This window comes from Mobula hypostoma, chromosome 5, assembly GCF_963921235.1.
Source record: "Mobula hypostoma chromosome 5, sMobHyp1.1, whole genome shotgun sequence".
Taxonomy (NCBI): Eukaryota; Metazoa; Chordata; class Chondrichthyes; order Myliobatiformes; family Myliobatidae; genus Mobula; species Mobula hypostoma.
In genome coordinates, this window is record NC_086101.1 from 124533158 (window position 1) to 124560336 (window position 27179).

General features: G+C 42.5%; 1 protein-coding gene across 1 annotated transcript in view; it reads right to left on the reverse strand.

The window, feature by feature from the left end:
* Positions 1-25448, reverse strand: part of LOC134347339 (stabilizer of axonemal microtubules 2-like) — a 56553-nt gene extending 31105 nt beyond the window's left edge. The window contains exon 1 of the mRNA XM_063049734.1: positions 25265-25448. Coding sequence (XP_062905804.1) covers positions 25265-25448 — 184 coding nt within the window. The remainder of the gene's footprint in view (positions 1-25264) is intronic.
* Between the last annotated feature and the right edge of the window lie 1731 nt (positions 25449-27179).

The window sequence follows — 27179 nt, forward strand, 5'->3', positions numbered from 1 at the left end:
CTCAGTTCCTCCATCTCACTGGACCCTCTGTCCCCTACTATTTCCGGAAGATTATTTATGACCTCCTTAGTGAAGACAGAACCAAAGTAGTTATTCAATTGGTCTGCCATGTTGCACCTCCCCTTTTCCTAATCGGCCACCATTCAGATAATAATCTGTTTTCCTATTTTGCCACCAAAGTGGATAACTTCACATTTATCCACATTAAATTGCATCTGCCATGAATAAAGAACCATACTTAAAGTTTAGGAAACAAGAATTGGAAAGAGCTCTTGAGAGTTACAAGGTAGCCAGGGAGAAGCATAAGAATTGACTTAGGAGAGCTAGAAGGGGACATGAGAAGGACTGGGAGAGTAGGATTAAGAAAATCTGAACGCATTCTATACATGCTTAAAGAACAGGAGAATGACTAGAGTGAGGATAGGACAAATCAAGGATAAAAGAGGAAACATATGCCTGGAGGCAGAAGATGTAGTGGATGTCCTTAATGAATACTTTACTTCAGTAGTCACCAGTGAGAGGGACATTGACAAATGTGAGGTCAGCACAGAAAAGGCTAATATGCTGGAACGTTAAGAAAGATAATGTTTTAAAATTTTGGAAAAACAATAGAACATATAACATAGAATAGTACAGCACAGTACAGGCCCTTTGGCCCACAATGTTGTGCTGACCCTCAGACCCTGCCTCCCATATAACTCCCCACCTTAAATTCCTCCATATACCTGTCTGGTAATCTCTTAAACTTCACTAGTGTATCTGCCTCCACCACTGACTCAGGCAGTGTATTCCACACACCAACCACTCTCTGAGTAAAAAACCTTCCTCTAATATCCCCCTTGAACTTCCCACCCCTTACCTGAAAGCCATGTCCTCTTGTATTGAGCAGTGGTGCCCTGGTGAAGAGGCGCTGGCTATCCACTCTATCTGTTCCTCTTATTATCTTGTACACCTCTATCATGTCTCCTCTCATCCTCCTTCTCTCCAAAGAGTAAAGTCCTAGCTCCCTTAATCTCTGATCATAATGCATACTCTCTAAACCAGGCAGCATCCTGGTAAATCTCCTCTGTACCCTTTCCAATGCTTCCACATCCTTCCTATAGTGAGGCGACCAGAACTGGACATAGTACTCCAGGTGTGGCCGAACCAGATTTTTATAGAGCTGCATCATTACATCGCAACTGTTAAACTCTATCCCTCGACTTATGAAAACTAACACCCCATAAGCTTTCTTAGCTACCCTATCCACCTGTGAGGCAACATTCAGGGATCTGTGGACATGTAACCCCAGATCCCTCTGCTCCTCCACACTACCAAGTATCCTGCCATTTATTTTGTACTCTGCCTTGGAGTTTGTCCTTCCAAAGTGTACCACCTCACACTTCTCCGCGTTGAACTCCATCTGCCACTTCTCAGCCCACTTCTGCATCCTATCAATGTCCCTCTGCAATCTTCAACAATCCTCTACACTACCTACAACACCATCAACCTTTGTGTCATCTGCAAACTTGACAAACCACCCTTCTAACCCGACATCCCAGTCGTTAATAAAAATCACGAAAAGTAGAAGTCCCAGAATAGATCCTTGTGGGACACCACTAGTCACAATCCTCCAATCTAAATGTACTCCCTCCACCATGATCCTCTGCTTTCTGCAGGCAAGCCAATTCTGAATTCACCTGGCCAAACTTCCCTGGATCCCATGCCTTCGGACTTTCTGGATAAGCCTACCGTGTGGAACCTTGTCAAATGCCTTACTAAAATCCATATAGATCACATCCACTGCACTACCCTCATCTATATGCCTGGTCACCTCCTCAAAGAACTCTATCAGGCTTGTTTGACATGATCTGCCCTTCACAAAGCCATGCTGACTGTCCCTAATCAGACCATGATTATCTAAATGGGCAAATTCATGGCAGATGCAATTTAATGTGGATAAATGTGAAGTTATCCACTTTGGTGGCAAAAATAGGAAAACAGATTATTATCTGAATGGTGGCCGATTAGGAAAAGGGGAGGTGCAACGAGACCTGGGTGTCATTATACACCAGTCATTGAAAGTGAGCATGCAGGTACAGCAGGCGGTGAAAAAGGCGAATGGTATGCTGGCATTTATAGCGAGAGGATTCGAGTACAGGAGCAGGGAGGTACTACTGCAGTTGTACAAGGCCTTGGTGAGACCACACCTGGAGTATTGTGTACAGTTTTGGTCCCCTAATCTGAGGAAAGACATCTTTGCCATAGAGGGAGTACAAAGAAGGTTCACCAGATTGATTCCTGGGATGGCAGGACTTTCATATGAAGAAAGACTGGATGAATTGGGCTTGTACTCGTTGGAATTTAGAAGATTGAGGGGGGATCTGATTGAAACGTATAAGATCCTAAAGGGATTGGACAGGCTAGATGCAGGAAGATTGTTCCCGATGTTGGGGAGGTCCAGAACGAGGGGTCACAGTTTGAGGATAGAGGGGAAGCCTTTTAGGACTGAGATTAGGAAAAACTTCTTCACACAGAGAGTGGTGAATCTGTGGAATTCTCTGCCACAGGAAACTGTTGAGGCCAGTTCATTGGCTATATTTAAGAGGGAGTTAGATATGGCCCTTGTGGCTACGGGGGTCAGGGGGTATGGAGGGAAGGCTGGGGCGGGGTTCTGAGTTGGATGATCAGCCATGATCATAATAAATGGCGGTGCAGGGTCGAAGGGCTGAATGGCCTACTCCTGCACCTATTTTCTATGTTTCTATGTTTCTATGTTTCTAAATGCCCATAGATCCTATCTCTACGAATCTTTTCCAATAGCTTTCCCACTACAGACATAAGGCTTACTGGTCTATAGTTACCCGGACTATCCCTACTACCTTTTTTGAACAAGGGGACAACATTCGCCTCCCTCCAATCCTCTGGTACCACTCCCGTGGACAATGAGGACATAGGATAGATAAGTCCTTGGGGCCATAAGGAATATACCACAGATTACTACGTGAAGTGAAGAAGAGATTGCTGCAACTTTGTTGATCATCATTGCGTCCTCACTAGCCACAAGAGTTGTACCAGAAGACTGGAAGGTGGCAAATATTATTCCGTTGTGAAAGGCAGGTTTTGCCTCTTGAGCCTGATTTAATTATTTTTGCGAGGTGACGATATATATTGATGAAGGAAGAACAGTGTATATGGATTTTAGTAAGCGATTTGACAAGGTTCTGCAAGGTAAGCTCATTCAGAAATTCAGGATGCATAAGATCCAGGAAAACATGGCTGTGTAGATTCAGAATTGGCTTGCACACAGAAGGCAGAAGGTGGTAGTAGATGGAGTGTATTCTGCCTAGAGTTCAGGCAACAGTGGTGTTCCACAGGGGTCTGTTCTGAGACCCCTGCTCTTTGTGACTTTTGATAAATGACTTGGATGAGGAAGTGGAAGGGTGTGTTAGTAAATTTGCAGGTGACACGAAGATTGGTGGTGTGTGAATAGTGTAGAAGGTTATCATGCATTACAACAGTACATCGGTTGGATGCAGAACTGGGCTGAGAAGTGGTAGATGGAGTTCAATCCAGAGAAGTGTGAAGTGATTCACTTTGGAAGGTTGAACTTCAAGGCAGAATATGGGCTTAATGCTGTATTCTTAACACTATGAAAGAACAAAGGGATCTTGGGGTTCATGCCAATAGATCCCTCAAATTGCAGTGCAAGCTGAGCGGGTGGTTAAGACACATGGTGTGTTGTCCTTCATCAGTCAGGGGTTTGAGTTCAAAACCTGTGAGGTAACGTTGCATCCCTATGAAACTCTGGTTAGACCATAACCTTAGTATTGTGTTCAATTTCAGTGCCTCATTATAAGGAGAATGTGGAAGCTTTACAGAGAGTGCAGAGGAGATTTGCCGGGATGATGTCTGGATTAGACAGCACATCTTATGAGAATAGGTTGAGTGATCTAGAGCTTTTCTCTTTGGTACAAAGGTGGATGAGAGGTGACGATAGAGGTGTACAAGATGATAAGAAGCATAGATGGAGTAGACAGCCAGAAACTTTTTTCCCAGGGCAGAAATGGCTAATGCAAGGGGGAATAACTAAGATGTTTGGAGGAGAGTATAGATGAGATGCCAGAGGTAGATTTTTTTTTAACAGAGTGTGGTAGCTGGCGGGAACCCGTTGCTGAGGGTGGTGGTAGAAGCAGATACATTAGGGACATTTAAGAGACTCTTAGATAGGCAGATGGATGAAAGAAAATGGAGGGCTATGTGGAGGGAAGGGTTAGATAGATCTTGGAGTAGGGTAAAGAATTGACACAGCATCATGGAATGAAGGAGCTAAACTGTGCTGCACTGCTCTAAGATGCAATGCTCGTCTGGAAGATACTATTATAGACCACAAACAATCTTTTGGAGGAACATTTGTCGGGGGTGCGATTAGAATTATTGGCATTTCAGGTCAAAACCCTGCAACAGGACTAGAAGCATCAACAATTCCTCCCCCCCCCCCCCACAACAGATGCTGCTTAAGTCACTCAATTCCTCCAACAAATAGTCTGTTGCTCCAGATATGGCCAGGAAACTGAATGGATTAAGTCAGGTCAAGTCAAGTCACATTTACTGTCTTATGCAAAGTACAGCGAGGTATAGGTAGAAAGAAAAACCTTGCTTGTGGATTCAGACCATGTTCAGAACATAAACTCTATATAAATTATGCATAAATTATACATAAATCTGGTGATGGGAACTTCAGGATACTGAAGCTTCTGTATAACTGTGGCAGCGATCAGAGGGTATGGGCTACAGACGGTGGGAATCCTTGATGACAATGCTGCCTTCTCAAGCCACTGCCTCATGTAGGCGATTTTAATAGTGTGGAGGGATGTTCCCATGATGGACGGGGCTGTGTCCAATACTCACTTCAACCTCTTCTGATTCTATACATTAGAATCGGCACACAAAGCCACATGCAACCATTCAGGATTCTTCCAACTGCATCTGTAGTATTTGGTAACATCACAAATGTCCTTCAGCTTCTAAGAAAATTGAAGCACGGGCACTATCAGTGGTTCTGTGATCACCTTTTCATCAATGGGCAGTCCCAGGACAGGTCATCAAAGATGCTAAAACCGAGGAATTTGAAGCTGCTAACTCCTTGCCCCTCTGACCCACCAACAAGAACTGTCACGCTGACTCCCAAATTCCTCTTCCTGAAGTCAACAATTAGATTTTTAGTTCCATTGAAAAAAATGGTGCTAGAAAGAGGCAATAGTTTGCAGACAGCACACAGGATAATGATCATCATATAAATGTTCAGTCAGATCATGGATTATTAAAAACACTCAATGTTAACTTGAAACTTTGCCTTTTCTGCTCAACATTCCATTACCTCACCTAGGCCTGGGAATACTTTGAAACAAGACTGAACAAAATTGTGAAAAAACACTTCACACCCCATTCTTGCCAATGTCCTCTCTGATAGAAGCAAAACAAAATTGTTTCATTCACTTCTTTTCATTTTTTGGAATGGGGGCTTTGCAGATATGATAGGCATTTAATGTCCTTTCCTAAAACTGTCCCAGAGAAGATGGTGGAAGCCACTGCATGGAAACACTGCTGTCTCCCTACAGAAGGTGTTCCCACATGGCTCTTGGGAAGGGATGATAAAGGAATACTGATCCATTTCCAAGTTAGGAAGGCCTGGAGGGTAACTTGCAATTGGTGGTATCCTTCTGTATCTGCTCTCCATGACCTTCTCAGTTGTTGAGATTATGTTTTTCTAAAGAATATGGTGGAAGCAAGACATGCAGTGGTTTCTGAGTTCCTCAATTGTGATATTAGATATGGAAGTATTCTTATAAAATCAATCCACTTGTCAAAGCCAGTTGAGATAAATTGGAAATTTTTAAAAAGCTACAGATGCTGGAGATCTGAAATAAAAACAGAAAACTGGAACTTTTTCAGCAAGTCAGAATCACTGACCCTGTTTCACTCTTTACTCTTGCTGATAGACCCCGAGGGCATACCCTGCATTTCTGATTTTGATTTAGCTTGGAAGAACATATGCCTAGTTTTATGAGTGTTAATGGATCCCCCAATAGTCGGCAGGATTTAGAGGAGCAAATCTGTAGAGAGATCATAGAAAGTTGGAAGAAAAATAAGCTTCTGATAGTAGGTGATTTTAACATTCCACATATTGACTAGGACTCACATACTGTAAAAGAAATGATTTGTCAAATGTGTCCAAGAAAGTTTCTTTAATCAATATATAGAGGTCTCAAACGCAAGGATTCTGCAGATGCTGGAAATCCAAAGTATCATACACAGAATACTGGAGGAACTCAGCAGGTCAGGCAGCATCTATGGAGTGGAATAAACAGTTGGCATTTCACGCTGTGACCCTTCATCAGGATTGGAAAGAATGGGGAAAGAAGCCAGGAAAAAAAAGTGGGAGGAGAGGAAGGAGTACAAGTTCACAGGTGAAGTGAGGTGAGGGGGAAGGTGGGTGAATGGGTGAGGGAAGATGAAGTAATAAACTGAATTGATAGGTGGAAAAGGTAAAGAACTGAAGAAGAAAGAATCTGACAGGAGATTGGCCTATGGGAGTAAGGAAAGGAGGAGAGGCACCAGAGGGAGGTGACAGGCAGGTGTGAAGAAGAGAAAGGATAAAAGGCAAGCCAGAATGGAGAATGGAAAAAGAGACAAGGGGGAAAGGGGAAAATTACTGTGTTACAGAAATCAATGCTCATGCTGGCATGTTGGAAGTGTTACGTACCCCGTAACTGGGTTGCCAAACCAGCAGAAATGGATCACTCAGTTGGAGTCTGGATTACTAGAACTAAGAAAGTTTTATTAAAGAAACAAGCAACACAGTAATCGAAAGGATAATAAATGCAACAGTTCAGCAATGATAAACACACATGTGCACAGAATTAAGATAACAGCATCAATCAAGCTCTATCGTTGTCTAGGGGTAAATGACCAAATTTCAAAGTGACACAAAAGTTCAGTCCAATTTAGTTCAGTTCGCAGTAATCGTTGCCATGGCGATGGACAACGTGGGGGGGAGAGAGAGAGAGAGAGAGAACGGGAACGACTGATCATTCAGACACGGCTTCCACTCACAGACTGGCGATATGGCTCACAAGCAGCTTTCGGGCAGGTCCTTGGTGATGTCACCTGAGGTCACCGACTGTGACCCCTCCTCCAGATGCGGTCGATCCTCTGCAGTGAACCCGGCACCCAAGCGAGGGTGGACACACACCGGGTTCCCGCTGATCGTACCTTTCCACCCTGTGCATTTAAGGTCTGATACTTCCCACCGACTCGTGAGAGGCGCACCGCTTCCAGGGTCTCGTTACCTCGGGTGTCGTGTGTCCTGCCTTAGCGAACCTGTCCCTTTTTATCCCCCTGCTGGGGTATCGCCTGTCCATCACTTCAAACAGTTCAGGGTTCAAAGGGGGAGCCGCTCCAGACAGCTCTCTCTCTCTCCTGTCTCTTCATTACACATCTCCAGATGCTGCTCCATTGTTCCTTATCTCTCCTTCCCCTGAGGACAGGTGGCAGACCAACTGCTGATCTCACAGGACAGCTAACATCTATGTGTATTCTCGTCACATAGGCTACCCAGAGGTGTTGCTCCTCCAACCTGAGAGTGGCCTCATTGTGACAGTAGAGGAGGCCGTGGACTGACATGTCAGTATGGGAATGGGGATTAGAATTAAAATGGTTGGTCACCAGGAAATCCTCCCTACTGCAGATGGAGCAAAGGTCTTTGACAAAGCAGTCCCCCAATCTACGTTGAGTCTCACCAATGTAGAGAGCACATGGGGAGCACCAGATACAATACAAAATAAATTTATTATTAAAGTATGTCACCATATACAACCCTGAGATTCGTATTCTTGCAGGCATTCAGAGCAGAGCAAAGAAATACAACTGAATCAATGATAGTCAATAGGCAGTAACGAACAAATGAGGCTCTTCAGGAGTGTAAAAAAACTGCAAGAGAACAGGGAAGAGCGAGATCAGGAGGGCTAGAAGAAGGCATGAGGTTTCTCTGGCAGACAAGGTGAAGGAGATATGCCAAGATTTTCTACAAATAATGTATATTAAGAGCAAAAGGATAGCAAGAAACAAAATTGTCCCTCTTGAAGATCAGCATGGTTATCTTTGCATGGTGCTGAAAGAGATGCTCAAGATATTAAATTCATTTTTTGCATTTGTATTTACTCAGGAGATGAACAGAGAGTCCATAGAACTGAGACAAAAGGGTAATGAGGTCATGGACTGTATTGGGATTGCAGAGGAGGAGGTGCTTGCTGTCTTCTGCCAGATTAGGGTGAATAAATCCCCAGGACCTGACAAGATGTCCCCTTGGATCTTGAGGGAGGCTAGTGCTGAAATTGCAGGGGTCCTGGTAGAGGTATTTAAAATGTCCTTAACCAAGGGTGAGGTGCCAAAGGACTGGAGGATAGCTACTGTTCTGTTGTTCAAGAATGACTCTAAGGATAAGCTGGGAAATTACAAGCCAGAGAGCCTGACATCAGTAGTGGTTAAATTATAGCAAGGCATTCTCAGGAACCAGATATATAACTATTTGGACGGACAGGGCCTGATTAGGGATACTCAACATGGCTTTGTGCATTGTGGGTCATGTCAATCTAATCTTTCAGAGATTTTTGAGGAAGTTACCAGGAAAATAGATGAAGGAAAGGCCTTTGACAAAGTCCTGCATGGGAGGCTGGTCCAGGAGGTTCAGCTTGGCATTCAGAATGAAGTAGTAATTTCGATTCAGCATTGGCTTAGCAGAAAAAGCCAGAGGGTGATTGTAGAGAGCTGCCTCTCTGACTGGTGACCTGTGATTAGTGGTGTGCTACAGAGACCAGTGATGGGTCTGTTTTTGATTGTTATCCATACTAATGATTTGGATGAAATGTGGTGAACTGGATCAGAAAATTTGTGATGATACCAAGATATGGACAGAGTGGACAGCAAGGAAGGCTATCAAAGCTTGCAGCAGGATCTGCACCACCTGCAATAATGGGCAAAAAATGGCAGATGGATTTTAATGCAGACAAGTGTGAGGTGGTGCACTTTCAGAGTAGAAATCAGGGTAGTAGATACACATGAACAGTAGGACACCAAGAGATATGGTAGAACAGAAGGATCTGGGAATGTAGATCTGTAATTCCTTGAAAGTGGTGTCACAAGTAGATAGGGTCATAAAGAGATATTTTGCAACATTGGCCTAAATCAAAATCATAGCGTCTCTATGATTTTTACAGTTGTATAAAACATTTGTGCTACGTTGAAGTTATATAAGACGTTGGTGAGGCCTAATTTGAGTATTGTGTACAATTCTGGTCACCTACTGACAGGAAAGATATCAATAAGATTGAAAAATTGCAGAGAAAATTTGTAAGGATGTTGCCGTACTTGAGGAAAGGTTGAAAAGGTTAAGACTTCATTCCCTGGTGTGTAGGAGAATGTGAGGAGATTTGATTGAGGTATATAAAATTAAAGGGGTATAGATAGGGTAAACGCAAGCAAGCTTTTTCCACTGCGATTGGGTGAGACTAGAACTAGAGGTCAAAAGTTAAGGGTGAAAGATGGAATATTTAAGGGGAACCCGAGGGAGACCTTCTTCACTGAGAGGATGTTGGGAGTCTGGAACGAGCTGACAGCAGAGGTGGTGGATGCTGGCTCATTTCCAACACTTAAGAGATGTTTGTATAAGTACATAGATGGGAGCAGTTGGAGGCCTATGGTCCAGGTGTGGGTCGAAAGGACTAGGCCGAATAACAGTTTGACACTGACAAGATGGTCTGAAGAGCCTGTTTCTGTGCTGTAGTGCTCCATGACCCCATAGGAAAACATGCCTTTGTGCTAGTTGATGTGACCATTGAGAATTTACACAGGTTGTTACAACCTATATCAATAGTTACAAAACAACCTCAATAGAAATTATGTTTTAAATTCCAAAATGAGGCCCTTTATTTCTCCACGCACAGGGCAACATTAGTGTGCGAGTGGATGTAGTAGGCATTGCCATAACTTCAGGAGCAAACCCTTAACACACTCTAGCAATAAATTACACTGGGAATCCTGCCAAATAGCAATCACATTTCCTGGCCTATTACATCCCATCATGAGCTAGCTGTTTGACAAAGAAAACTGAGGGTCATACCCAATTGAATTCATAAAGCAATAATAAAACTTGCTCTAATTGAATTTTAACTCATATGTTGAAAACAGCCTAATATAAAATATTTGGTGGTATACAATAAATGATATAGATTGAAAGGATAGTACAGATCTTCAAACCTAATGATGATCTGACCTGTGGGAAACGGTAATAATAAGGGAAGGTGTCCACTTCAATTATTAACAGTGTTGGAACTGATTGTTTAATTCTTAGATTAGACTTTTTAATTGTTATTTTCATTGCAGTTTAATACTTGATTATCTGCTTGTATTTTATGCAAGTTTAATTTACTTCTAGTGGCTATACAAAGTATAATTGTGGAAAGCCCTGAAAGTTTCCTTGTTGTGCATTAGGTAAATAACTGTTTTTTCATTGGTTAACCTGTACTGCAGTATTTGAATGAGCACTTTCTAATTTGTTGTCTCCTATCTACAGATATGAATTAATTTCTTTCTTATCTCTGTGGTATAAAAATAGCTGTTATATGTTAGGCACCATTTTTGATTCTTTTCATCCCTCTCTCTCTCCTCTCTCTCCAGCTCTCCCTGAACCTATACACCTACTGTATATCACTGTTTTAATCCTATTTCTTTTTGTTCTATCAACTCTTAATAAAATAATCATGAAGCAACATGTTTATGCCTCTTTCCTGTCTCCTAAAAGCACCTTTGATCAAAACGTCAGAATCCAACAAGTGGTGTAGCTGGAAGGATGATTAAGATTCAGAACTTGGAGATATCACCCAGAAAAAGTGGAATTTTTAGCGCACAAAAGTGGTAAAAACTGCCTATTTATTAGACCATAAGGTATAGGAGCAGAATTAGGCCATTTGGCCCATCAAGTCTGCTCCACCATTTAATCATGGCTGGTCCACTTTTCCTCTCAGTCCCAATCACCTGCCTTCTCTCCATATCCCTTCATGCCCTGACTAATTAAGAATCTATTAACCTCTGCCTTAAATATACATAAAGATGTGGCCTTCACAGCTATCTGTGGCAATGAATTCTACAGATTCACCACTCTCTGGCTTAAAGAAATTCCTTTTCATCTCTGTTCTAAAAGGATGCCCCTTTATTGTAAGACTGTGTCCTCTGGTCATAGACACTCCCACCATAGGGAACATCCTCTCCACATCCACTCTATCAAGGCCTTTCACCATTCGATAGCTTTCAACTAGGTCACCCCTCATTCTTCTAAATTCCAGTGAATACAGGCACAGAGCCATCAAACACTCTTTATATAACAAGCTGTTTAATCCTGGAACCATTTTCGTGAACCTGCTTTGAACCCTCTCCAGCTTCAGCTCATCCTTTCTAAGATAAGGGTCCCAAAACTGTACACAATTCTCTAACATGAGGAAATCTGCAGATGCTGGAAATTCAAGTAACACACACAAAATGCTGGTGGAACGCAGCAGACCAGGCAGCATCTATAGGAACAGTCAATGTTTCGGGCCGAGACCCTTCGTCAGGACTAACTAAAAGAAGAGATAGTCAGAAATTTGAAAGTGGGAGGGGGAGGGGGAGATCAGAAATGATAGGAGAAGACAGGAGGGGGAAGGATGGAGTGAAGAGCTGGAAAATTGATTGGCAAAAGGGATACCAGGCTGGAGAAGGGAGAGAATCATGGGATGGGAGGCCTCGGGAGAAAGAAAGGGGGAGGGGAGCATCAGAGGAAGATATAGTGAGAGGGACAGAGGGAGAAAAAGAGAGAGAAAGAAAGGGAAAAAATAATAAATAAAGAAAGAAAGAAATAAGGGATGGGGTAAGAAGGAGGGGTAGGGGCATTAACGGAAATTAGAGAAGTCAATATTCATGCCATCAGGTTGGAAGCCACCCAGACAGAATATAAGGTGTTTTCCTCCAACCTGAGTGTGGCTTCATCTTTACAGTAGAGGAGGCCATGGATAGACATGTCCGAATGAGAATGGGACATGGAATTAAAATGTGTGGCCACTGGGAGATCCTGCTTTCTCTGGCGGACAGAGTGTAGGTGTTCAGCGAAATGGTCTCCCAGTCTGCATCAGGTCTCTCCAATATACAGAAGGCCGCACCAGGAGCACCGGACGCAGTATATCACCCCAGCCGACTCACAGGTGAAGTGTCATCTCACCTGCAAGGACTGTCTGGGTCCCTAAATGGTGGTGAGGGAGGAAGTGTAAGGGCGTTTGTAGCACTTGTTCCGCTTAGAAGGATAAATGTTGGGTGGGAGATTGGTGGGAAGGGATGGGGGGGACAAATGGACAAGGGAGTCGCATAGGGAGCGATCCCTGCGGAAAGCAGAAAGTGGGGGAGGGAAAGATGTGCTTGGTGGTGGCATCCCATTGGAGGTGGCGGAAGTTACGGAGAATTATATGTTGGACTCAGAGGCTGGTGGGGTGGTAGGTGAGGACAAGGGGAACCTTGTCCCTAGTGGGGTGGCGGGAGGATGGGGTGAGAGCAGATGTGCGTGAAATGGGGCAGATGTGTTTGAGAGCAGAGTTGATGGTGGTGGAAGGGAAGCCCCTTTCTTTAAAAAAGGAAGACATCTCCTTCGTTCTGGAATGAAAAGCCTCATCCTGAGAGCAGATGTGGCGGAGACAGAGGAATTGCGAGAAGGGGATGACATTTTTGCAAGAGATAGGGTGGGAAGAGGAATAGTCCAGGTAGTTGTGAGAGTCTGTAGGCTTATAGTAGACATCAGTAGATAAGCTGTCTCCAGAGAGAGAGACAGAAAGATCAAGAAAGGGAAGACAGGTGTCGGAAATGGACCAGTAAACTTGAGGGCAGGGTGAAAGTTGGAGGCAAAGTTAATGAAGTCAATGAGATCGGCATGCGTGCAGGAAGCAGCGCCAATGCAGTCGTCGATGTAGCAAAGAAAAAGTGGGGGACAGATACCAGTATAGGTTTGGAACATAGATTGTTCCACAAAGCCAACAAAAAGGCAGGCATAGTTAGGACCCATACGGGTGCCCATAGCTACACCTTTAGTTTAGAGGAAGTGGGAGGAGCCAAAGGAGAAATTATTAAGGGTGAGGACTAATTCCGCTAGACAGAGGAAAGTGGTGGTAGAGGGGAAATGGTTAGGTCTGGAATCCAAAAAAGAAGCAGAGAGCTTTGGGACCTTCCTGGTGGGGGATGGAGGTATATAGACTGGACATCCATGGTGAAAATAAAGCAGTGGGGGCAAGGGAACTTAAAATCATTGAAAAAATTAAGAGCGTGAGAAGTGTCATGAACATAGGTGGGAAGGGTTTGAACAAGGGGGGATAAAACAGTGTCGAGATATGCAGAAACGAGTTCAGTTGGGCAGGAGCAAGCTGAGACAATGGGTCTACCTGGACCAGCAGGTTTGTGAATCTTGGGTAGGAGCTAGAAACGGGAAGTGCGGGGTGTGGGAACTATAAGGTTGGTGGCAGTGGATGGGAGATCTCCAGAGCTGATAAGGTTGGTGATGGTGTGGGAGACAATAGTCTGGTGCTCCTTAGTGGGGTCATGATCGAGGGGTAAAAAAGAGGAGGTATCAGCGAGTTGTCGCTGTGCCTCGGCAAGGTAGAGGTCAGTACCCCAGACTACAACAGCACCCCCTTTATCGGCGGGTTTTATAGTATGATTAGGATTGGTGCGGAGGGAGTGGAGAGCAGAGCGTTCGGAAGGAGTGAGGTTGGAATTGGAACAAGGTGTGGTGAAGTCGAGACAGTTGATGTCCCGTCAGCAGTTAGCAATAAAGAGATCCAGAGCAGGCAGAAGACCAGAGCGGGGTATCCATGAAGAGTAGGAGGGTTGAAGACAAGGTGTTCAAATTCTCCAAATTGGGCCTCACCAGTGCTTTATAAAACCTCAGCATTACATCCTTGCTTTTATATTCCAGTCCTCTTGAAAGGAGTGCTAACATTGCATTTGCCTTTCTCACCACCGACTCAACCTGCAAATTAACCTTTAGGGAATCCTGCACAAAGACACCCAGAACCCTTTGTGCCTCAGATTTTGGTATTTTCTCTCCATTTAGAAAATACTCAACCCTTTAACAGGACAGATAAAGTCTTTTACTAATTGAAAGAAATGTGAAACTTACAATAAATCATAAAAATAGCATGATAAAGACAGTAAAAAGTTTGAAGAGCAAATCTTTGCATTAACTGAACAAGCAAAAAAACAGAGTAATTCAATTGAATTGCATTGTTTGCAACTTAGAAACAATGGAAGTCCTGCTAATGATGCTTCAAATGATACTGCTGGTGACACTAGTGATGCTGGTGCCCCACCCAGGGAAACACCTACTTCTGAAGCTCTGCCCGAGGAATCACAGCTCACATCAAACGGTCTCCCTATACAGCGCCACCATCTGAATTCCGACATATTGCAAAATGGACATGACATGGACTCTGCAGTGGCCTCTAGCAGCTCGAATGGGGATGACAGTGATTTACAGTCGGCCCTCCTTATCCGTGAGGGACTGGTTCCGGGACCCCTCGCGGATACCAAAAAACACGGATGCTCAAGTCCCTTATTCAACCTATCTCAATGCGGTGGACCTTAGGACCCAGCGGAACCCCGGACCTTATTTAACCTGTCTCAGAGCGGTGGCATTGGGACCCGGCAGAGGACCTCTGAATCCTCAGTGTCTCTGTTCACGAAAATAATCACGATTGCGATTTAAAATAAAGTGGAAATAATAAAGCGATCAGAAAGAGGTGAAACACCATCGGTCATTAGAAAAGCGTTAGGCTACAGTCGGTCAGCGATCGGAACAATTTTAAAGGATAAAATGAGAAAGGCCCTGCCCGAGTAAAGTCCGGCGCTGAATCATACATTTCTTAAGTATTTTATATGCATAGAAAGGTAAAATATATACTATATACTAAGACAAACGTTTGACTAACTAATGCTAAATAATACTGGATGTACCTGTTCCGACTTACTTAGTAAGAGAACTTGCAGTTTTTTTCCGATCCCGATCCTCGATAACCTACGCACATCCCCAGTATACAGTACTTCAAATCATCTCTAGGTTACTTATAATACCTAATACAATGTAAATTCTATGTAAAATAGTTGTTTAGGGAATAATAACAAGAAAAAAGCCTGTACATGCTTGAACAGAAAGTGCTGGAAGAGCACATCTGGGTTTTCCCGACTCGCGGTTGGTTGAATTCGCGCATGCGGAACTCGCGGATAAGGAGGGCCGACTGTATTTAGTAGTACAGCACAGAGTAGGCACTTCTGGACCCTCGAGCCGTGCCACCCCGCAATCCCCGAAAAACCTGATTAACCCATCCCAATCATGAGACAATTTTCAGTGACCAATTAATCTACCTGGTACATCTTTGGATTGTGGGTGGAAACTGCAGGACCCAGTGAAAACCCACGCATTCCATGGGGAGGACATACAGACACTCCATATAGAATGGTGCCAGAATTGAACTCCGAATGCTGAAACACCCAGAGCTGTAATAGCATCACGCAAACTGCCACATTACAATGATGAAATAAGAAGATTAACAGCTATGTCACAGCTTGCTCCAATAAAGACCAAGGGAGTGTAGACACACAGGACTGAAGATGAAAGTATGTTAATCAATGCATTGAAAAGCTAGTAGCAGAACCATTTATGATTGCTCAATCACTCAACAATCTACTGAAGGATGGGAAGTACTCAGACGACCCTGTAACTCTTAAAGAACTGAAAGTATTTTAAACTTTAATGGCGACATTATGTTATGCACCTGCATTAAAAATCCCCGATTCAGGTAGACCTTTCAACCTGTATGTCAACGAGAAACACATGATGGCAGTTTTAACTCAGGAACATGAAGATAGAGGATGTCCTGTTGGCTATTGTTCTGATAAAGATCTGATTCTGATCACTGACGGCTCCACAATGATTGGTTGTTCTGGAACTGAAGTGCTGGTATCAGGAATATCGGAAAATATCCACACTGATTCTCAATATACCTTTGGAGTTGCTCATGATTTTGGAAACTTATGGAGACAAAGAGGATTTCTTACTGCTGTAGGAACCCCAATCAAAAATGGCCAATGTGTACAAGAACTTATGGACGTCATTCAACAGCCATCAAAATTTGTCGTATTAAACTGTAAAAGTTACTCTAAACTGACTAGAATAGAAAGCCTTTGGAATGCATTCGTGGATGAATTTGCAAAAAAGACAGCACAGAAGAGGTAAAAGAAGTAAACAAGGCACTGAGAACATCTACAGTGAACCTGACAACTGGAATTGTGTCAACAAAGATGAATATCACAGGTGAACGTACAGGATATTTGATAGATGCGAGTTCAATGCTCTCCACAAGAAACGTGCCTCTGAATGGAGAATGGTGATGTTAAACAGTGATGGAGTGTGGAGATATGGCAATAGCCAGAGCCTGGTAGCCCCGACTACAGTGCTTTCTTATCTGATAAAGCAAATACACTCTCTAGGACACATTGGAGTGCAAAAGACGATCAACAGATTCTCCCAGTGGTGGTGGAATACAACGTTCAGGGCACAAGCTCCACAAACATTTGAAAGATGCATGACATGCCAGAAAACGAGTCCTGAAGCAGCGGAAAAGCTACCACAATGAAGTGCTTCTGCCCCACCTGGTCCATTTTTACATTTACAAGTGGACTACATTTCCTTACAAAAGTGGCAAGGATACTCAGACGTACTAGCAATAGTGGACAAGCTTTCTAGATGGGTGGAAGCTATTCCAGCAAAGAAAGCCACTGCCACAAATGCAGCAAGATCTCTGATCAAGGACTATATTCCTAGATGGGGATTGTCATGACTCTGATCAAGGAACACGTTTCACTGGGAGTGTTTGTCAGGAATTACGTCAACTGATGAACATTGAATGGTCTTTTCATTGTGCACATCACCCAGAGCCATCAAGACAAGTTGAATGAATGTACAGAACCATTAAACAATGATTGACTTGGTACGCCTTCCTTATGAAGTATCACGAGGAAGGCATATCACGGCCTACAGCTCTTCCTAAGGTCTTATGTAGCATCAGAGAAACCCCAAACAAGAAAACTAAACTAGGCCCAATTGAGGTGGTAACAGGACATCCTATGTCATTGCCGGGAGCTCTCAATCTCAGAGAGACTGTTATGCACATTATGGCAGATAGTTTAGTTAACTATTCCATGAAATTAACCCAAGTTGTCCAGTCTGCTTCTGAAAAGGCTTATCCTGCTTGGAGAGTTCTAACAGAAAGAGAGAGAGCTGGTCCTTATTAAGAAACCACATAACGAACCACTGGGAGCTGGATGGGAAGGTCCTTATCAAGAGTTGTTAATTACCAAACCGGTGGTGAAGGTAGATGATAAAAATAAGTGGACACGTGCCAGCCACAGCAAGTAAGCTACAGTGCGTATATCACTAACCAATCAGAAGACTTCAAGCGGGTCAACAACTACTGAACATTATGAAGTTTATTCTAATATTAGTTGTCATTATATTTTTGCCAATCATCCCTATTAATAATGTGCCAGTTGAGATGACTCATAATGTATACTTGCGACTATCACATGAATTTGCTGATGCTATTAATGCCTCGAGATGTTGGGTATGTCAATATATGCTGCACACTTCAAAATATTCACCAATACTAGGCATTTCTGCAGACCCAGAAACAAATATGCACCCTCTCTATTAAACAGTCCATCAATGGCGGTGTTGGCATTATGCATATGATTCATTATCCTCAAGGGAGACATAAACATGCGATGATCATGCCCCACACATACTGTCTTAAACTGGATCATTTATGTAAATATAATCAGCATGATTTAGGGAATATCATTTATGACCCTATTCATGTCTTATCCTGGGACATACTGCATCCATATCTACTGTTCATGACAAAGTTTTCTTTTCATGTGTTCACTATAAAAGCTACTTTTTGCTTGAGTTCTGCGGTACCATTCCAGTAGGGAATAGTTTATTTAGTTGCACTCTACGTTGTCCTCAGTAAGTAAATGACTCTGGAATTTTCATAGATGATCAGAAAAATATTATATTTCAATAAACCTCCTGTCAAGTAATAAGAAATGGTCTAAGTTCATGGAACAATATGGTGCATGTTGCATACTTCAAAAGGCCTTTGTCAAGGTGCCACACATGAGGCTGCTTAACAAGACAAGAGCCCAAGGTATTACAGAAGAGATACTAGCATTGATAGAGCATTGGCTGATTGGCAGGAGACAAAGAGAGGAAATAAAGGGACCCCTTTCTGATTGGCTGCTGTTGACTAGTGGTGCTCCACAGAGGTTAATGTTGGGACAACTTCTTTTTACATTTTATGTTAATGATTTGGATGACAAAATTGATGGCTTTGTGGCCAAGTTTGTGGACAATATGAAGATAGGTGGAGGAGTAAGTAGTGTTGAGGCAGCATAGAGGCTGCAGAGAGACTTATATACAGATTAGGAGAATGGCAAAGTGGCAAATGGAACACAGAGTAAGGAGGTGTACGGTCAGGCACTTTGGTAGAAGAAATAAAAGCGTAGACTGTTTTCTAACTAGAGAAATAATTCAAAACTCCCAGATGCAAAGGAGCCCTTGTGAAGGATTCCCTAAAGGTTAACTTGCAGGTTGAGTTGGTGGTGAGGAGAGCAAAAGCAATGTTAGCATTCATTTTGAGAGGAACAGAATATAAAAGCAAGGATGTAATGCTGAGGCTTTATAAAGCACTGGTGAGACCTCACTTGGAGTATTGAGAGCATTTAGAACCATAGAACCATAGAAACTACAGCACAGAAACAGGCCGTTTGGCCCTTCTTGGCTGTGCTGAACCATTTTCTGCCTAGTCCCACTGACCTGCACACGGACCATATCCCTTCATACACCTCCCATCCATGTATTTGTCCAACTTATTCTTAAATGTCAAAAAAGAACCCGCATTTACCACCTCGTCTGGCAGCACATTCCATAGTCCCACCATTCTCTGTGTGAAGAAGCCCCCCCTAATGTTCCCTTTAAACTTTTCCCCCCTCACCCTTTACACATGTCCTCTAGTTTTTTTCTCCCCTTGCCTCAGTGGAAAAAGCCTGCTTGCATTCACTCTATCTATACCCATCATAATTTTATATACCTCTATCAAATCTTCCCTCATTCTTCTACGCTCCAGGGAATAAAGTCCTAACCTATTCAACCTTTCTCTGTAACTGAGTTTCTCAAGTCCCGGCAATGTCCTTGTAAACCTTCTCTGCACTCTTTCAACCTTATTTATATCCTTCCTGTAATTTGGTGACCAAAACTGAACACAATACTCCAGATTCGGCCTCACCAATGTCTTATACAACCTCATCATAACATTCCAGCTCTTATACACAATACTTCGATTAATAAAGGCCAATGTACCAAAAGCTCTCCTTACGACCCTATCTACCTGTGACGACACTTTTAGGGAATTTTGTATCTGTATTCCCAGATCCCTCTGTTCCACTGCACTCCTCAGTGCCTTACCATTAACCCTGTATGTTCTACGTTGGTTTGTCCTTCCAACGTGCAATACCTCACACTTGTCAGTATTAAACTCCATCTGCCATTTCTCAGCCCATTTTTCCAGCTGGTCCAAGTCCCTCTGCAGGCTCTGAAAACCTTCCTCGCTGTCTACTACACCTCCAATCTTTGTATCATCAGCAAACTTGCTGATCCAATTTACCACATTATCATCCAGATTCTGGGCCTCTTATTTAAGAAAGGATGTGCTAACATTGGAGCGCGTTCAAAGGAGGATCACAAGAATGATTCTGCGAATGAAAAGCTTATCGTATGAGTAATAATTGATAGCTCTGGGCTTTTACTTACTGGAATTTAGAAGAATGATGGGGTATCTTATTGAAATCTATTAAATTTTGAAAGGCCTACTATATACACCGGATGTGGAGAGGATATTTCCTCTGTTAGGAGAGTCTAGGACCAAGAGACACAGCCTCAGAATAGAAGAATGTCCATTTTGAATGGAGATGAGGAGAAATTTCTTTAGTCAGATGGTGGTGAATCAGTGGAATTCTTTGCCATGGGTGGTTCAGGAGGCAACATCATTGGGTGCACTTAAAGTGGATGTTGATAGGTTCTTGATTAGTCAGGGCATCAAAGGTTATGGGGAGAAGGCAGGACAATAAGATTGAGAGGGAAATGGATCTGCCATGATGAAATGGTAGTGCAGACTCAATGGGCTGAATAGCCCAATTCTACTCCCTTGTCTTATGGTCTAATACATACAGTACTTCATATTATGTCTCACCAGTCAACAAATAACATGTAATACTACTGAGCTAATACAAAGGTAAGCACTCTTATTTCTGTTTCCCAACCACCTTCCTATTTTAACCAATATCCATTACTGTGCAAAAGTCTTAAGCACCCTAGCTATATATATGTGCCTAAGACTTTTGCACAGGATGGTACTTTATTTTGTGGAGGACGACAACCTCATCTTAGGGTTTGGAGGTTTGCATGCCTGAATGACCCGGAGAGCTACATTGGCTGGAGTCAGGACCTTGTGCTTTAGCCCTTGGAAGGGTCGCCCATGCCAAACAGGTCAAAGGGTAGAGGCCAGACTACGCGTGATCCACCGGGCCTCGGGTTTGGAGATTTAGCTCAGAGCTAACAAACCCGACTGGTCAAAAAACAATTGTTACGGAAACAGCAATGAAGAATCCTTTTATACAGACTGAGATAGAGGAACTTCATGGCTGCCCTAAATGCCAGCAGCACAACGGGCAGTAAGTAAGTACTTTATGTGCTGAAAGAGGACCTACACTTCTCTTCCACTTAATTGGTTAGGATCTTGTTACTTAGGGTGTGGTTTTCCTGCCATGTAACATACACACAACCTTACCTTTACCTCCAAAGTCTCGAAGTAAATGAAACATTTCAGAAGGGGATCGCTTTGCTTCAATTTTACTCCCATTTTATGGTGCCACGAGGAGTATGAGAGAAATTACAAATGTTGCTGCAGCTTTGGAAAGAGTAAGTAATGACATAACTGAAGCTTTGGGAAAAGTACGGCAGAAGCTTCTAGATGGTCACTACGCAGGGGATGGTTCTTCACCATCATATGGCATTAGATCTTCTCTTAGCAGTTAAGGGTGGGGTGGGGAAATATGTGCAATTGTAGGTAAGGAGTGTTGTATTTACATACCTGATGAGTCTGAAGATATATTTGTAAAGAAGCACAGCTGTGGTTCTGTCAGTGTTAGTCTTTGGTCTGTCTTACTTTCTATGATATCACTCTGGAGAAACATTGTATCATTTCTTAATGCGTGTATGTATTTCTAAATTACAATAAAAGAGGACTGAGTGTTCTCATAATCTAATCTAATCTAAAATACATCAATCTATGGATAGGATTTCTTTGATTGGATTCATTCAGGTCTCAGAAGCTGGGGGTTACTCAATATTACAAGTCATATTATTCACACTGATATGCCTTATCATAATTTACATCTTTTTCACTTGTTTAAAGGTGATCATTAATAGTATAGTTCAAACTCGCATAAGTGTGCCTACTAATCTACCTAACCATAACATAATCCTATGAATACTTTGAAGAATATATACGCTTTGATGTTTCCTAACTTAAGCATTTTTTTATTATTTCATACATAACATACACAAGTTTTACTGGCTCTGAAATTTCATACGTGATTTTGAGAATCAAGGGGGGAGCGGATTGTTGGATTCGACTGTTTAATTGTTATTTTCTTTGTAGTTTAACAAGTAATTGTTTGTACTTTATCAATTTTAATATGCTTCTAGTGGAAAGCTCTGGAAACTTCTTTGATCTGCATTAAGTGAATAAGTGATTTCTCACTGGTTAACTTGGTACTACAGTATTCGAATGAGCACTTTCTAATTTGTTGTCTCTTATCTACAGATTTGAATAGAATTTTTCTTATCTCTGTGGTATAAAAATGATCTATGTTAAGCACCATCTTTATTCATTTGTCTCTTTTTTTCTCTCTCAACTAGTAGACTTACTGCACATACTGTTCCATTCCTGTTCTTGTTCTATCAACTTTTAATAAAACAGTTGTAAAGCAACAAGTTTTGTTCCTCTTTCTTGGCTTCTCCAAGAACCTTGGATCAAAAATATCAGAATTCAACAGCGAGCTTGTAAATGAGTCAGTAAGTAAGAAAATGCCATTCAAGTATGAAAATAGTAAGGCATTCCTCTGAGACGAGCTTGAGACAGGATATCACAGACTCAGTTTCATATCCTTCAGAGCTATTAACTGACTACTTCCTAACTCACAACAATAATTACAACATGACCACCGGAATCTGGTCCAGGCAAATGCAAATGTACCATGATGGCACTGCACGAGAGTGAATGACCATTTAACTTGAAAGTATTTTTAACCTGAGCATGTTCCTATTGGTTAAGCTGTCAAACAATAGAGAACAGTTATCTGCACAAATCAGGAGCCCCAGTAAACAGTCACAGCACCTGTCAGTGTCTACAATTACTGCATCCCTGATCTTGAAATTCTACAGTCTTCATTTTGCCAGACATGAAGTAATAATCCTCGCTATGCAATCTTCTAAACCAATTCTTAACAGACCCAAGTTCCTTCTTAAAAAAAAATTCAGCTTGTTTCAGGTAGCATTAAAAAATAAATTATAAACCCTAATCAAGCTTACTAAAATCATCCAAAGCCATTATACACTTCAAAAAAAAATCTATCACCTCCCATCTCTCTCTCTGACCAGTAACTCTTCAGCTGGAATATCTCTCTCTCTCTCTCTTTCTCCATCATTAATATAATTACTGCCACATTTAGCGCTGAGGTAGTCAGCTCTCCCATTAAAATTACTCAATAGGTCAAGCTGGTCTCAGTAATTCCCTTCCTATTCAATTCCTTGCTCCTTTTCCCAATATTTGTGGGTGAGAAAATACACACATTACAGAAGAGCTTGTGTACTTTATGAGGGCAAATTCTGCTTGCACAGTTGCTGGGAAATGCTCCACTCCCCATAGATCAGTTTAAAGCTCCAGACATAAGGTGTTTGTTTTGACGAACCTGCAGTGCGTAGATATGGCTGGAATTCTTACCGAGGAGAGTTGGTGATCTTCCCCTTGGCTCATAAACCTCTTACAGAGAGAAAAAAAACATTAAAATATACCACATTGACTGATTTAATCCTGGATCAATCTAAATATTCTGGACATCCTTGAAAAAGAATATCAAGGGGTTTACAAGATTAGCATAAACCTGACCTATATATCATGCAGTCAAACAGGTTTTACAGTGCTTGCAATTTCACCGTAGACAAGACTGTAATTGGCATTTCTTTGGCCAGACAGAATAACTGTTACATTTCAGACATTCATAACCACTTGGGAAAGGTTCCACTGTTACATTAAATTAGAATGGAAAATTCCATATGTCAGTTACACCCTTAATTAATGAATTAACAAGACACATATGCCACAGCACAATCATATTCTAAATCCACAAAAGTAAAAACAAATGATTCTGAGAACTACAACAAGAAAATAAAATTACATTAAGATGCCATTCCGGCATTTGGTGCTGACCAACAACAGTAGGCACCCTTGCCTACTGTTGTTAGTTAGCAGAGAAAACTAAATTCATAAAGAATTCTCCCGTAATGTATTATTGCGCTTGTATCAGTGCCAGTCACAAAGCTATCAGACCTCAGAACTGAGGGTTAATGCTTCGAAGTGGAAGAGATACAGATCATACTGTAGGTTTTGGCAAATAAAATGAAGTAAGGTGTTTCATGTTTAAGAAAAGCCCTAACACATTTTATTGAACTCCAAAAACGCCGTAAAACAAACCTTTTCGTAATTACGTCATCACATCAGACCAGCCTCTTAAAGTGAAACCCCAACTCAGTGTTGTTGACTAGGAATTTTGTACATTTCCACAAATTACATGACCCTATATAGCCTCCCCTCCCCCAAGAATTCACTAAAAATGGCATTGTGAGCCTGTCGGGAGCTCGGACGAGCTGCCCAGTTCAGGCCTTGTGTTCCATGGGTGGAGGAACAGCAGGTTCCTCTGGCTCATCCAGAGGTGCGTTGACACACTCAATGTCATGTCATGACGGAAGGGGCATGGTGGTGGAATCCTCCAAATCTTGGTGGGCCAAGATTTACCGAAATATGTTCAGGTTCATCCCTCTTATCTATGATAAAAGTCTTTTTTCCCTGCTCCAAAACGTGGAATGGGCCATCATAAGGGAGCCTAAGGGGATGTTGGTGGGTATCATGGTGGATAAAAACAAACGAGGCGAAATGTAGGTCAACAGGAACCCAAGATGCTGTATGCATGATGGGAAGTAGGAATAGGTGCAAAGGAATTGAATTTACTGAGGAGGGAGGAGTGCTGTCGACTTGACCAGGCAGTCGTGGCATCAGGAATTAAATCAGCTAGCACTTATAACAGCTGTCCGTATACCAACTCGGCCACAGATGACTGCAGGTCCTCTTTTGGAACTGTTCTGAGCCCCAGCAGAACCCACAGGAGACCATCATGCCAACACTCATTGGTCAGGGAAATCCTCAGAGCAGCCTTTAAGGAGCGGTGAAACCACTCACATAGGCTGTTGGACTGTGGGTGATATGCCGTAGTGTGATGTAGCCTAACACAAGAGGTTCTGGGCCATCACAGCCCAGAGGTCTGAAATGAAATGGGGACCGTAGTCAGAAGAAATATCAGACGGGGTGCCAAACCAGGCAACCCAGGTGCTGATGAATGCCCAAGCCACGTCTGTGGCTGTCGTCGATACTAGGAAGACGACCTCTGACCACCTGGTGGTACGGTCCACCATGGTGTGGAGGTGGGTGAAACCATGGGATGAGTGGGAAAGAGAACCAACAAGGTCCACATTGACATGGTCAAACCATCACTCAGGGACCTCAAAAGGTGCCAATTGTGGCTGTCATGACGATTAACTTTTGCCCACTGGCACTCCACACAGGCTGCAATCCAATTACACATGTCCTTTCTAAGGCCTGTATGGAGTTAAAAACAGTCTGCCTCCAGTTTGCAAGCATTATGGGGTGAGGGCGACCAGTTGAGGCATCATACAGGAGAGAAACCCCAGCTTTCCCGAACTTACTTTCAGCTAACCGCAGGCCCATGACCGCTGTTCGGTAAGCCTGGGCCTCTGGGACAGTAACTTGGTTGACTACCATGCTGGCACAGTCAGCCCCTTTGTGTACGGCCTCAATAGCAGACCGGGGGAGGCAATCGGCCACAGCGTTAGTTTTTCCTTTGGTATGTTGAATATCAGTTGTGTACATCGGCCGGGTGGCTTTGCTGCCATGCAGGCCAAGGGTCTGATATTTTGGTTTGTGGTCAATGAACGCTGTGGAATGGCGACCCTCCAGAAAAAACTGAAAATGATGGACGGCCAGATATAGACCATGAAGCTGACAGTCAAATGTGCTGTACTTCCCTTCGGGTGGATAGAGCTGCCAGCTGATGAAGAAGAGTGGCTGCCACACACCTCCGACAGCTGTTTGTGCACAGCATCCACGGCATAGTCTGAAGCATCATAGTAATGGCAATAGGTGATTTGAGTAGCAAGTGCACCACCAGGGTAGCGTTAGAGCTTGTTTAGTATCATCAAGTGCCCTGATCATGTCCACTAACCAGTCAAACGCACGATTAGAGGTATTGCTTTTAAGCATACTACATAGGAGGAGCATAAGTTCAGCAGCTCGTGGAATGAAGCGGTGATAGAAATTCACCATCCCCAAAAACTCTTGGAGTTTATGAGTAATGCAGGGCAGTGGGAAATCCGTAATAGTGGCTACTTTTGATGGGAAGGGTTTCACACCTTCTGCGGAGATGCGATGGCCAAGAAAGTCAATGACTGACAACCCAAACAGGCATTTAGCACTCAAATAGTGTGCAGAGATGAGATCCATGTTCGGATTTGGATACACTGGCGACAAGTATGTCACCCAGGTCAACAAAAAGAAAATCTAAGGTTTTTTAATACAGAGTCCATCAGCCGTTGGAAAGTCTGTGCTGCATTTTTCAGGCATTTTATGTTTAAGAAAAACCCTAACACATCTTATTGAACTCCAGAAAACTGAAAAGCACACTAAAAAACTCTTTACGTGATTACATCATCACGTCAGACCAGCCTCTTAAAGGAAAACCCCAACTCAGTGTCGATAGTTGTGAGTTATGTACATTTCCACCAATTATGTTACCCTACCATATCATAATTACAAACCGATGCTCCATCTATTTTTACTCTACATCTGGAACAGGTCTGCATATCTTCTCAATTTATTTATTTTAAATCCAAATACTATACTTAAATGTAACTTAAAATCCAAGTTAGCTGCAGCTGTGCCTAACTGTATTTACTCATTTTAAGACCGGATAGGCTGTCAGTTACTTTGCAGCCACTATATATATAAAAAAAAATCAGGAAATGTTGCAGTCAAACAGTGCAACTGCTTGAAAATGTAAGGTGTAAATTCAACACTGCCAGGTGGTGTGGGTAAATGCAATTGTGGCTTTTCAAAGGAGACAAGACTGGTATTTGAATAAAATTAATTGCAAGACTACAGAGACAGAACAGGATAAGATGGAGTGGTTTACAGGTGATGAAAAAATTTAGTGATTCAGAGATGGAGTCAGTGTGGTTTACTGGTGATGAACAATTCTACCACCAATAGTATAAGTCCCAGTGCTTAACAGAAAACAACTGCAGTAAATGGCTATCGGAACCAGCGTTACTCAATATCGATAATTACAGATTCGTTTCCATTACTTAGTGTGAATTGTTTCTCAGCTTGTTGTAACTGTAATAAAAATGCATTTGGCTAATGTAAGCAATACCACAATCGTAAAGTTAGACCCAGAGATAAAGACCCATCCTTTATTCCTTTCACTGAAGCTTTCCGAGGACATGTTTCACAACCAGGATAGAACGCATAAAGAGATTTTTATGATTCATGCGAAATCTCTGGAGTTTCATTTTACATGAATCCAGACCTATGAAAGGATTTTCT